Source organism: Camelina sativa, chromosome 17 (genome assembly GCF_000633955.1).
Source record: "Camelina sativa cultivar DH55 chromosome 17, Cs, whole genome shotgun sequence".
In the NCBI taxonomy this organism is placed as follows: Eukaryota; Viridiplantae; Streptophyta; class Magnoliopsida; order Brassicales; family Brassicaceae; genus Camelina; species Camelina sativa.
The window spans coordinates 2976725-2988647 of NC_025701.1; the positions used below are offsets into that span (position 1 = coordinate 2976725).

General features: G+C 38.2%; 4 protein-coding genes across 5 annotated transcripts; 1 reads left to right on the plus strand and 3 right to left on the minus strand.

Moving 5' to 3' along the window:
• Positions 124-863, minus strand: LOC104754917 (putative protein TPRXL). Its single transcript, XM_010477207.2, has one exon. The coding sequence runs from the start codon at positions 603-605 to the stop codon at positions 273-275; it is 333 nt and encodes a 110-aa protein (XP_010475509.1). The 5' UTR covers positions 606-863; the 3' UTR covers positions 124-272.
• On the minus strand, positions 3182-3973 carry LOC109130027. The gene has a single exon (XM_019239210.1). The coding sequence runs from the start codon at positions 3738-3740 to the stop codon at positions 3495-3497; it is 246 nt and encodes an 81-aa protein (XP_019094755.1). The 5' UTR covers positions 3741-3973; the 3' UTR covers positions 3182-3494.
• On the plus strand, positions 4102-8447 carry LOC104754919 (ATP-dependent zinc metalloprotease FTSH 10, mitochondrial). Of its 2 annotated transcripts, none has more exons than XM_010477209.2 (8): positions 4102-4430; positions 4540-4774; positions 4901-4975; positions 5402-5535; positions 5656-6135; positions 6232-6999; positions 7243-7470; positions 7722-8447. In XM_010477209.2, exons 1-8 carry the CDS (start codon positions 4380-4382, stop codon positions 8196-8198), a joined length of 2448 nt encoding a protein of 815 aa, XP_010475511.1. In that variant the 5' UTR covers positions 4102-4379; the 3' UTR covers positions 8199-8447. The 2 variants fall into 2 exon arrangements, with proteins under 2 accessions (XP_010475511.1, XP_010475512.1); XM_010477210.2 differs by having other exon boundaries at positions 4901-4969.
• On the minus strand, positions 8402-11105 carry LOC104754918 (scarecrow-like protein 31). The gene has a single exon (XM_010477208.2). The coding sequence runs from the start codon at positions 10690-10692 to the stop codon at positions 8569-8571; it is 2124 nt and encodes a 707-aa protein (XP_010475510.1). The 5' UTR covers positions 10693-11105; the 3' UTR covers positions 8402-8568.

Here is an 11923-nt window from a genome sequence, read left to right on the forward strand (position 1 = left end):
TTTTTTTTTTTTTTTTTTTTTTTGTTAAAAACGTTCGATGTTTTCAATTTTCTTCATCAGACGACACACTTTTAATTATTTATACCTCTCTCTGTAGACATGATGACTCTGTCTTATCAAAAATTAAATTAATAGTAATAATATATTATCAAAAAAAAAAGAATCTCTTCTTACAATGTACTAGTATGGAAACTTGCAGCAACTTAAGAGTAGAGAATCAAACTGATCTAATCATTTAAAGAAAAAAAAATGCATGAGATCTATCTATCTACCTAGGAATCATGTTTATGCCAACAGACAAGCATAGCCACACACCTTCTCATGATGTAAAACCTTCCCTTCTGTTCTTTGGCCAAGCTACTGTACTTTTGAGTTATGGAAGATGACCCTTTCTCTTTTTTCGAAGAGCTTCTGGACATTGAAGACGAAGATGAAGAAGAAGGGACTGAGCATTTGGTGGACGAGCTCCGTACGAATGCAGGAGCTTTTGAGGAAGAGGCACTCGTTGAGTAGCTTCTAGAGAACTTGGATTTAGATGAAGTTGAAGAAGATGAACACGACGCTGCTAATGCATCCTTTTTCGACAGCTTCCACTTCTCGTCCATGTCTCTGTGTGTTTGCAGAAGAGTTATAGAAATAGAAAAAGAGAGCTTCTGACGACTCGGATGAAGGGTCTCTGTTTTTTTTTTTTTTTAATCTTACTTTTAGTTTGATTGTGAGTTTGTGGTGATTGAGCTTAGAAGGAGAGATAGTGATCTAGAGAGAGGGAGAGAGAGAAATGGAAGCAAAGAGAGGGATAGTGTCTCTCTGCTTATGTCTATTTTATAGTCAGTGCTTCCAAAATATAACTAAGAATGAGCTGCTTCAATATTGAATTAGTTAAATTAAATCGTATAATTCGGGTAATGTGCAACTACTAGTATTTTTTTTATTAAAAAAAATTGGATTAAGTTAACTACATAGTGGAACTCCTACACCTAATTAAACTTTTTCAAAGCAGTAATGATTGTACAAAATCATAGTACTAGGAAAAACAAAAAAAAAAAGGTGAACTTAGTTGTATAAAACAAAATTTTTTATGACAGAACAGCTAAGCATTTTCATGTTTATTTTGGTATATTCTTAACAACGTTCTATGTATCTTTTTGTTATCTGAAAACTTTTAAATAGATAAAAGAAAGAGATCAACAAAGTTTTGAGTTTTAATCTTGAGTTCTGTGTTAGAGTTATGTTTATTTTAAGTTTTCAACAAAGCTTTTAATTAGGTTTCCTTCTTAATCATTCTTTGTATACTATATTGCAGTCCATAGTATTACAATTTAAGGCGTTGTTAATATAAATCATCTGTCACATGAGAAAGAGAACACAATAAATTGTACTTATAAATAAAACTGACATAGTGGGACAGGAACCACAATAAAATTTGTAGGAGAACACTATTTCTAAAATTGGTTGGTTTAAGAGTAAAGCTTCCACAAAAATGCAAGATATATATTTTTTTGTTAAATCATGCCGACGGCTATATATATGTATTAGTCCAAAATGAAAAAATATGATTATCGATCGACTAGAGGAGGAAACTCAAGTATTCGACAGTGTACCTTGAATACAAAAACTACTTCCAAATGACATCTTTAAATTAGACGAAGTTGAACTTTCTTCTAGATGGAAATTTCTACAACACACATTATCTATCGTTGGTACAGTACGTTGATGTTAAAATAAGAGACATGGTTTCTAATTTGTCTAGAAACGTCTAAAATCTAGGCGCGGACTTGTCTCTCGAATAATATATAATGAATCAGTGGTCTACAATTATACAAGTTTTCAAAAACTGAAAACATTAATATCTTTTCTTTGTGTGTGTCTATCATTTGGGAGTGTTTGGAGAGAAAGGAGCAGAGAGGGACGGGGGTAAAGTGTTCCTTACGATAAATAATTTTGAAATCGGGACCAAGAGTAGACAGCTTTGGTCTAATAATATTCCACATGTTTTTTTTCTCACTTCTGTTTTCAAAAAAAAAAAGTCTGGCTTCCTCGAAATTAACTCACTCTCCACTAATCACAGTATATTAGTACTATATATTAGCATTGCGTCGTACGTCCTTCTTACCATTTCTCAATTGGTGAACGTTCATGTTTGTTCGTCCGTCAAAGTCACAGACGTACAGTATACGATGATGTGTTACAGAAAAAAATGTTTAGTAAGAAAACAAAAAAAAAAATAAGATGTATATACCCATATTAAGTGATCTTAACCATGTTAATCAGAAAAAAAAAACCATGTTAATCAGAAATCAGATAATCATGATTTAAGCACTACACATTGTTTCATCTTCGGATTATAATGTGAAACTAAATCTTCGTGTTTGTAAGCTTATTTCTAGAAACGAGACCCCTTGAACTTTATTTCTAGAAAGGACAACAAAAAAGTTTAAAGGTAAGATTTTCTTTCAGATTTGATAATGGAAGAAGATACACCCAAAGTTCAACAATTTATTTTACCCCAATTCTATCATTGAATAATATTATTGAATTATGCACCGTCGCACTCCTCGCCCGCCATGATGGAAACCGGATTTTAAAAGATTTTCAATAAATAAGTTTTAAGTTTCAATATTCATAACTCAACCTATGTGAAATTGCAGATTCTAACAGCCAAATTAAAACAACCTAAATTTAAACTGGTTAGAGACTCCAAAAACCCACACGGTTCAGATAAAATTTTGAAGTTAGAAGGGTTTTCAATTTTTTTGTCACCCTGATTTCTACACACGTACGGATCAAAATAAGAAAGAATTGAGAGGAAGAGGTTACGAAGGATCCGTGATCCTCTGATCTTGGTGGTCCAAGCATATTCTCATCATCATTAACATCTTGAATTAGTCATGGCCCTTGGACTAGATTAGTACTGTATACGACATTAAGCAAGAAAACTGCAAGACTCGACATATTCATTCCCTCTTACGTTGTGCAACTGATGCCATACAACCACATAGGACATAGCTTCCAATTTACCCGAAAAAGGTTTATAGAAAAGTTTTAGATGCGTCCGTAACTACACATGCAAGTAATACAATCACCGTTTATACTTCATACTTTTAACAAAGGAAAAAAATACCAAAAAAGGCAAAACACTTATGTATAGCAGCCTCCAAACCGACAGAAAACAAACAAAAACTATAAAAAAGTTCAACCACACTGGTTCAACAAAAAGTTCATACAAACATTGTTTTGCGTATCATCATACTCATACATCACTAATTCACTATACATCACACACAACAACAAAAAAAAAAAGAAGAAGAAGCTGAACCACTTAATGTGAATCGTCAAGCTTATGCTTCCATGACGTGGAGACATAATACAACATACATAACATAGCTGTATTTAATCAAACCCGCACCCATTTACAAAATCAAACCAGGAACGGGACGACGATATAGCTAGCATACATATAACATAATAAAAAAAGTCAAAAGATGATTCGCAATCTAAGCGCAGCTAGGTTGTCGTTTAGAGGCTGCCACCACCGAGAAGAACAAGTCTAGATCCGGCGGCTGAAAATATCCATTCTTCGGCGGTTCCTTCCTTTTCCCAAAGTGTACCGATCTCTTCCTTCTCACTGGAGGCGGACACGGCGGATATGCTGGTATCCTGCAGTCATCACGCGTCGGCGTTGTACATCCCATGTTGTAGTCGTCCTTAACGGTCACCGTGTCTCCGTCGTAGTTATCCATTTTTCTCTCACTATCTTTCCTAATTAGTGTGATTGCTTCTTTATTACACAAGCTAGCTTAGTTTTGCAAGTGCGCGTAGCTTGTTCTGGAAGTTGCTAAGTGCTTGCGGTGTAGAAACTGACACGTGGAGGAACGTACTGCCACGTGCTAAAGCGTAGGTATGTTCAGGTAGTAACAAGTTGCCACACATACATACACACACACACTCGTTTATAATGTGGGTTTAGTTGGAATCCAGGCCCATTTAGCTCAACAAGGGCCCTAATTTTACCACTCAAATACCGAACCACGCTCCAAGAACCGGTTGGTTTAGAGACCAAACCGGTTGAAATAAACATATGTTGGAGTCTGGAACGCGTTGATGTCTTGGTACCCAAGCAGCTCAAAGTTGTCACATAAATTTGCTCTGTCAACAAATAATAATAATAAAAAATCACAAATTTTTCGTTCTGGGTTCTTTGATTTCTTTCAATTGCCGCAGCGCATCTTCATCACTTCTGTAAATTTCACTCCTTTTTTGCTTTATCTGAAATCGAAAGCTGCCATCTTTCTCCGTTGGGGTTTTGATTTTAAAATCTCCGATTTCGGTTTCTCTGTGTATTATGCGATCTCAGTTTTGTTCGTATTGATTCTTTGACAATGATATTCTCCAAGCTCGGTTCCTCCATCGCTCGTTCCTCTCGTTCCAAGGTTCGTTTGAATGTGTGATACTTTTCCCCACCAGATGGTTGTTGTTAATTTTGTGTGTGTTTTAAAATTCCTATTTTTTTTTTTTTCTTTTAAATCCTGGTGAAATTAGGGATTTGTGTACGGAGGTGGTGTGAGATCGGCGATTTTAAGCGAAGGGAGGCTTCGAGCGCCGTCGAATCTCGAGGCGGCGGCTAATCAGGTAAATGGTGGATTAGGGTTTCTGAGGCGGCACTTTGCTTCTTTAGCTGCTCGCAAGGGGGTGGATAGAAGTGGTGATTTAAGCCGCGTTTTCGCTAACCCTAGCTTGCGTCGGTTCTTTTCTAGCCAAACCCCTAAGAAGAAGAGTATGCATTCAAAACCCTTTATTGTCATACGGAATCAAATTAGTTTTGTTCATATCAATATGAGTGATAAATTGGTGCCCATTTTGTTTTTGGATTCTCTCATAAATGGCTATATTTTGTGTGCAGATTACGAGAACTACTATCCAAAAGATACTAAGCAAGCACCCAAGAATGAGCAGAAATCCGAATCCAGAGGTGAAGGTTCGTGTGACATTCCTTTACTAACTTTGGATTTCGACTCCATTTTGTGATATGCAAAATTAATTAGACTATTTGTGAGTTTTGTTTGATGAGTAGGCAGAAAATTATAGGATTTACTAAGTGAAGATGTTTGACCAGCAAGGGTATTGATAGCTTATAACTTTGCTGACCAAATTACCAACTACGGTACTCGCAGTTGTGCTATTGAGAATTGATCAGTGTACTAATGATTTGAATTACATGTATAGTATGGAGGAAATATGTAGGTTGTCATGAAACTATTTTGAAATTTGCTGTATCAATCTTTTTGTGAATTTACTCCCTTCGACTTTTTTTTTTTTTTTTTTTTTTTTTTTTTTTTTTTTGTCTTTTTGATNAGTTTGTTTGAAGCTTTTACTAATTGGATATGTATTTGTTGCAATGCAGAGGGTTCGAAAAAAGCCAAAAATGAAAATGTTGGGGACATGTTCACGAAAGAATTCCAAAATATGTTAATTCCTCTGATGGCCATTGCTTTTATCCTTTCTACTTTCTCGCTTGGTTCCCGGGACCAGCAACAGGCAAGCATGTTTAACTAAACTTTGTTTACTCTGGATCTATTTATCTATATTATGCTATCTATCTAATTTCATGGACATGAGATATATTAATTAATTTTCCGTGTATATCTGTTGGTTCAGATTAGTTTCCAGGAGTTCAAAAACAAGCTTCTTGAACCTGGTCTAGTGGATCACATAGATGTTTCTAATAAGTCAGTTGCGAAAGTCTATGTGAGGAGTTCACCAAAAACACAAACTGAAGAAGTTGTTCAAGGCCCTGGTAATGGAGTTCCTGCTAAAGGACGTAGTGGTCAGTATAAGTACTACTTTAATATTGGTAGTGTTGAATCATTTGAGGAGAAACTCGAAGAGGCCCAAGAAGCGATAGGCGTCAATTCTCATGATTTTGTTCCTGTCACCTACGTCTCTGAAATGATCTGGTACCAGGAACTGTTGAGGTTTGCACCGACTTTACTTCTCTTAGGTACGCTAGTTTATGGGGCAAGACGGATGCAAGGTGGACTGGGAGGTGTAGGCGGACCTGGTGGGAAGGGTGGCCGTGGAATTTTCAATATAGGGAAAGCTCAAATAACGAGAGCCGATAAAAATTCCAAGAATAAGGTTAGCATTTCAATCAGAATGGAATTACCACCCTCATTTCCCATTCATGATGCTATTGGGATTTACAACTGATCTTTTTTTTTTGGTTTTTGCCAGATATATTTTAAAGATGTTGCGGGATGCGAGGAGGCTAAACAAGAAATTATGGAATTTGTGCATTTCCTTCAGAACCCAAAGAAATATGAAGAGTTGGGAGCTAAAATTCCAAAAGGTGCACTTTTAGTTGGCCCACCAGGGACTGGAAAGACCCTTCTAGCAAAAGCTACTGCAGGGGAATCAGCTGTGCCGTTTTTGTCTATATCTGGTTCAGATTTCATGGAAATGTTTGTTGGTGTTGGACCTTCCAGAGTGAGAAACTTGTTTCAAGAGGCTAGACAATGTGCACCTAGCATTATATTTATTGATGAGATCGATGCAATTGGCCGTGCGAGAGGACGTGGAGGTTTCTCAGGTGGAAATGATGAGCGTGAAAGCACACTTAATCAGCTGCTAGTTGAAATGGATGGATTTGGTACTACCGCTGGAGTTGTCGTCCTTGCTGGGACTAACAGGCCAGATATCCTTGATAAAGCTTTATTACGGCCTGGCCGGTTTGATCGTCAGATAACCATAGATAAACCTGATATTAAAGGCCGAGACCAGATATTCCAGATATACCTGAAGAAGATTAAACTTGATCACGAGCCCTCATATTACTCGCAAAGGCTTGCAGCTCTCACTCCCGGATTTGCTGGAGCTGACATTGCGAATGTCTGTAATGAGGCGGCTCTTATTGCTGCCAGACATGAAGGAGCAACAGTTACTATGGCGCACTTTGACTCTGCAATCGATCGTGTTATTGGAGGTCTGGAGAAGAAAAACCGGGTATGTGCTTTCGCCTAATCAACAAAATTATACTGTTTATATCTTTATAGCCGTTTTTTATATATATGATATGTTCATTTTTGGTTATATTTAGAGTCTTTTCGATAGGAATCTAGGATAGATCTCAAGTTTGAAACCCAACAAATTGGTGAAGTATCACTATCAGCTAAAGATTGCATCTTGTTATTCCCAATGGAAACCTGAATGTTCCTATAAGATTTTTGGGTGGTTGCATGGCCACAGGTAATAAGCAAGCTGGAAAGGCGTACAGTAGCATATCATGAATCTGGCCACGCGGTTGCTGGGTGGTTCCTGGAACATGCTGAACCATTACTAAAAGTGACTATCGTTCCTCGTGGCACAGCAGCACTCGGGTTTGCCCAGTACGTTCCAAATGAAAACTTGCTCATGACCAAAGAGCAACTCTTCGACATGACTTGCATGACTCTCGGTGGCAGGGCAGCTGAACAGGTAAATCTATCAACGTCCAACTCTTTTTGGTTGTGAAACTGAAAGTGTTATGAGTGAAGGATCAAATGTAGGGATATATATCCCAAAATGCTCTCTTTATTGCAAAAAAACATACGCAAAGCTTAAAACTCTCTTTTTGATATCCTGGTGTAGAAGTCAAGACCTCTCATTACCGTTTCAGGTCATAAAATTTCTGTCATTTGTTTTTCAAGCTGTGTGAATCCTGTTTTTTTGGTGGGTCTTGATTTCAGGTATTGATAGGAAGAATATCGACGGGGGCTCAGAACGATCTTGAGAAGGTGACCAAGATGACATACGCGCAAGTGGCGGTGTACGGATTCAGCGACAAGATTGGATTGCTTTCGTTCCCGCAAAAGGAAGACGAGTTCTCAAAACCGTACAGCAACAGAACCGGTGCAATGATAGACGAAGAGGTCCGAGAATGGGTTGGCAAAGCTTACAAGCGAACTGTTGAGCTGATCGAGGAACACAAAGAGCAAGTGGCTCAGATCGCTGAGCTCTTGCTAGAGAAGGAAGTTTTGCATCAGGATGATCTCGCTAAAGTTTTGGGTGAGCGTCCGTTTAAGTCGGGTGAGACAACGAATTACGACAGGTTTAAATCTGGATTTGAAGAGACGGAGAAGGATAGCCAGAAGGAGTCTGTGACATTGAAGCCTGTGGAGGATGATGGAGTTCCGCCGCTTGAGCCACAGGTGGTTCCAACGTAGACGTTTTGGAGACACCCAAAGTTAATACTAGTACTCATTGTAAATTTAATCCAAGCCGGCAATAACGAAACACACGCTCCTGTACCCTCCGTGAGGGAGGGATTGTTCTTTCTGGAGAAGTATCAATTTTATTTAGCTCTATCAATTTGCTCTGTTCAGAGAATCATCAACAATTGGAATACTCCAATAATGAAAACTATTACTCTGTAAAAGTGTTTAGCTTTAATCACAGTAGAGAGTGTCATTGTATACAGCAAAAGTAAAGAGCATCAAGTACACCAAACAAGTCCACCACAAGCTCTGCCTCCAGAAGAAAAATAAAACAGAACTTGGGACTACATGACACTCTTTAAGAGAAGAAACACAAAAGCTAAGAAGGGACCCAACAAGAAGAAGAGAATAGGATGCGACCTTTCCAACCTTGTAAGAACCAGTTACTATCTTCGTCAAGGACAAAGTCTTTGTGATAACCCCATTTCTTCATTTTCACCCTAAATGACTCGACAAGCTCTGCCTTGACAGGCTTTTGCTTAAAACCAGCCCTAATCATCCTCACTTGCCATTGCTTGTAAGTCTCCGGTCTCTCGACTCTATCTACACCTTCACAAGCTATCACGTTCATCACTTCTCTCCCGTAAAACTCCCCTTCGAAATGTATCCTCTCCGGGTTTTCTCGCGACAGAGTCGCACCAAACAAGTCAAAGAGCGCCGAGTAGTGAAACAGAGCTTCTTTGAACCGTGTGGTGAAGAATGGAGCGTTAAAAGATCCGTTAATCGTCGAGCTGAGGAAAACGTTAGGGTTCATGTCTCTGATTAGTTTCAAGAACCCGTCCCTCGGACAATCCTCCTCCCCTGGAGTCGCGTCTCGGAGGTTCTTGAACCGGAGAACTGTATTAACCGCAAGAACCTCGTTTGGTCGGATCTTGAACTCCTCTATCCGGATTGTTTCCCAGTTCTTAGACGCAATAGCATTGTACTCAAACGGTATACCAAACCGTTTGCAATACTCCGTAAGTCTTCTACCCGTATCCTGTATTCTCTCGGTTGGACGAAACCCGTGTTGAGGAAGCTCAATGCCCGTGATCCGTAGTTTCCTTAGCCCGGTTTTGTTCTTTGACAAGTGCTGTATAAACATCGGCCACTGGAAACCGTAAAGGATCCCGAAATCGATTATATGAAGAACCGAAGCATCCTTGGCAGCATCAAGAATCATCTTGTTTGAGTAGAAATATATCAAAGTCATAAACGGAGATGCAGACAAGAACACATGGTAGAATTTAAGAATCTGTGCAGCTGTTCGTTTCTTCGAGATAATAGAATCGTAATAACTCTGGATCGTGTTCCCTGAGCTTCCTTGAAGACGAGCCTCAAGCGCATTAGCAAAGAAATGAGCTAGTCTCTGTGATGCATCACCAAGAGGTGAACTCTGTTTCCTTATCTGCCTCAGCAAATCATCAGCTGTAATCTTATCCCCTGCTGAAACGGACTGTGCACATAGCGTTAGTAGTGTGCGGAAATCAACAGCTTGACTCTTCTTTTTACCCCGGCCGGTTCCTTTCTTAGCCTGATGAAGTACCTTGTTTGAACCATTCTCGCCATCTTCTTGAATCTGCGGATCACATTCGCCATCAAGAAGCAAAACCTTATCAAACATTTCTGTTAATTTCCCGTCTTCCACATTCACTGCATACTGCTTACTACTCCTAGTTTCCTCTAGATCATCTTCTTCTTCCTCACGCGCGTGATGACTCTTCCTAGCTCTCGAGATACCGGACCAATCTTTCTCTTCTTTCACCGGAACAACTCTTTCTTTCTCCGGATCAAGATTAAAGATCCATTGATCAGTATTAGGAAGAAACTTGCTAGCTTCCTCTAGCCCTCTCTTAAACTGCATAACAGAATCTGCATCACTAAACATACTCCTGACAAGAACCTCGTTGTCCGGCTGTCCGAATTGCAACATGTTTGACCTTGGATCCGACACAACACCGGAATCAACAAGATGATTATCATACAACACTTCAGTCTCTGTAGTAGAGTTAGCGGCTGTTTCAGTGCTGTTACTACTGCTCCAGTAATCACCACTACTATTACTACTACTAGAAGTAGTAACAGAGTTAGGAAGATGAGACTGAGTTTGGGAGTCGTTGATCACTTGCTGCAGCATTTCTTCAGTCTGTCGCAGAGCCAATGAATCGTAGAACATAGATTGATTCTCAGCGATACTCTCTTCCATGAGAAGCTGGTTTACATATTTCAAAAGGGTGTTTTCAGAATCAATCTCATCAGCAGGAGGAGAGTATTGATCATCTTGTGATGGAGGAGGAACCCAAATCGAAGAAGGTTGGTGGTGGTGGTGATATTGATCAATACGGAGATCGAAATCGGTCGAAGAAGGAACACCGAAACCAAGATCAGGAATCTGATTTGGTAAGAAACTCACATCGTAACACTCGTAACCGTTGACCACCCTTGAGTAATTTTTGGATTCCATCAATTCCAAAATAAAAAAGGAAACTTTTTTGAATTCAAAAACCCTAATTCACGGAATTTGATTCCCTCTTTCACAAATACAAGAAGAAAAGAAAGAAAACACAGAACTTTACAAAAGATTCAGCAAAGGATGAGGTGAAATCGGAAACAACATTGCTTACATCTGAAGAAGAAGAATAAGTGGGGAAAAGTAGAAGAAGGCAAGAAAAAGGCGTCAACTTTATTTTTTTTAGATCATGAAGTTACAAAAAGCATAAAACTTTATGGGACATATGCAAATAGGATTGGGTATAATTGCTATATGCGTGAGAGCAGAAGCAAGAAATCGAGAGAACTGTAGAGAGATTTAGAGAGGAGGAAGTTTCCCGGGAAACTCAAAAGGGGGACAAGACCAGTCTTGCGATTCGTCCGAGGAGGTGCTTTTGACTTGTCATTTATGAGTGTTTCTCATTCGTGGGCTTGTTGGGCCCATTTGTTTTATTTATTTACTAAGTACTGTATGTAGTAGTGATCGTCATGTTAATCGCAAAAAAGTTGCCATTTTTATGTGACTAGTGGTCGAGGAGGAATCTATTCTTTTTATAGTAGTGATTGTCTCCTAATCCCCACATTAAGTTTGTATAATCCATATGTTAGACCGACTAACGATACATACTCTTATATGATCCATATGTTGTTTGTGAAACTGCAAAACGTAAAATAACTTATTTGTAGTGCATTAAGAAAGTATTTCGAAAGACTAAGTTGACAATATTTCGAAAGTTGAATATATGTCGACGAATTAGGATCTTTATATTTCTTTTATGTAATCCAATTGTGTATTTCTGATTTTTAATTTTTTTTTGAGTGTTTTAAAAAACTAGTTTAAGTAATATTCTTAATTATTTGGACTATGATAGATAGTGAGTGTTTCTGTTTATTAGCTGCAGTCAAACCGTACAAATGGTATACGCAAACCATTAATTTATATTATTACGTAAATCATAGAACTGATGTTTTTTTTTATTTCTTGTTTGCAATTATACATGATAGCAACTTCTAAAAAAAAAAATCTAATTAGTTGCAAATTTCGACTGCATTAGATTGGTTATATTTTTATATATTTATTGTCCATATGTACTTGATCAACTCTTGTTTCATGATATTATTATTTTTGATGTAAAGTCAAAAGTGTTTCGCACAAAAGATATATATATTTATTAATTTTGATTCCAAAGGTTTCAAGTTGACAA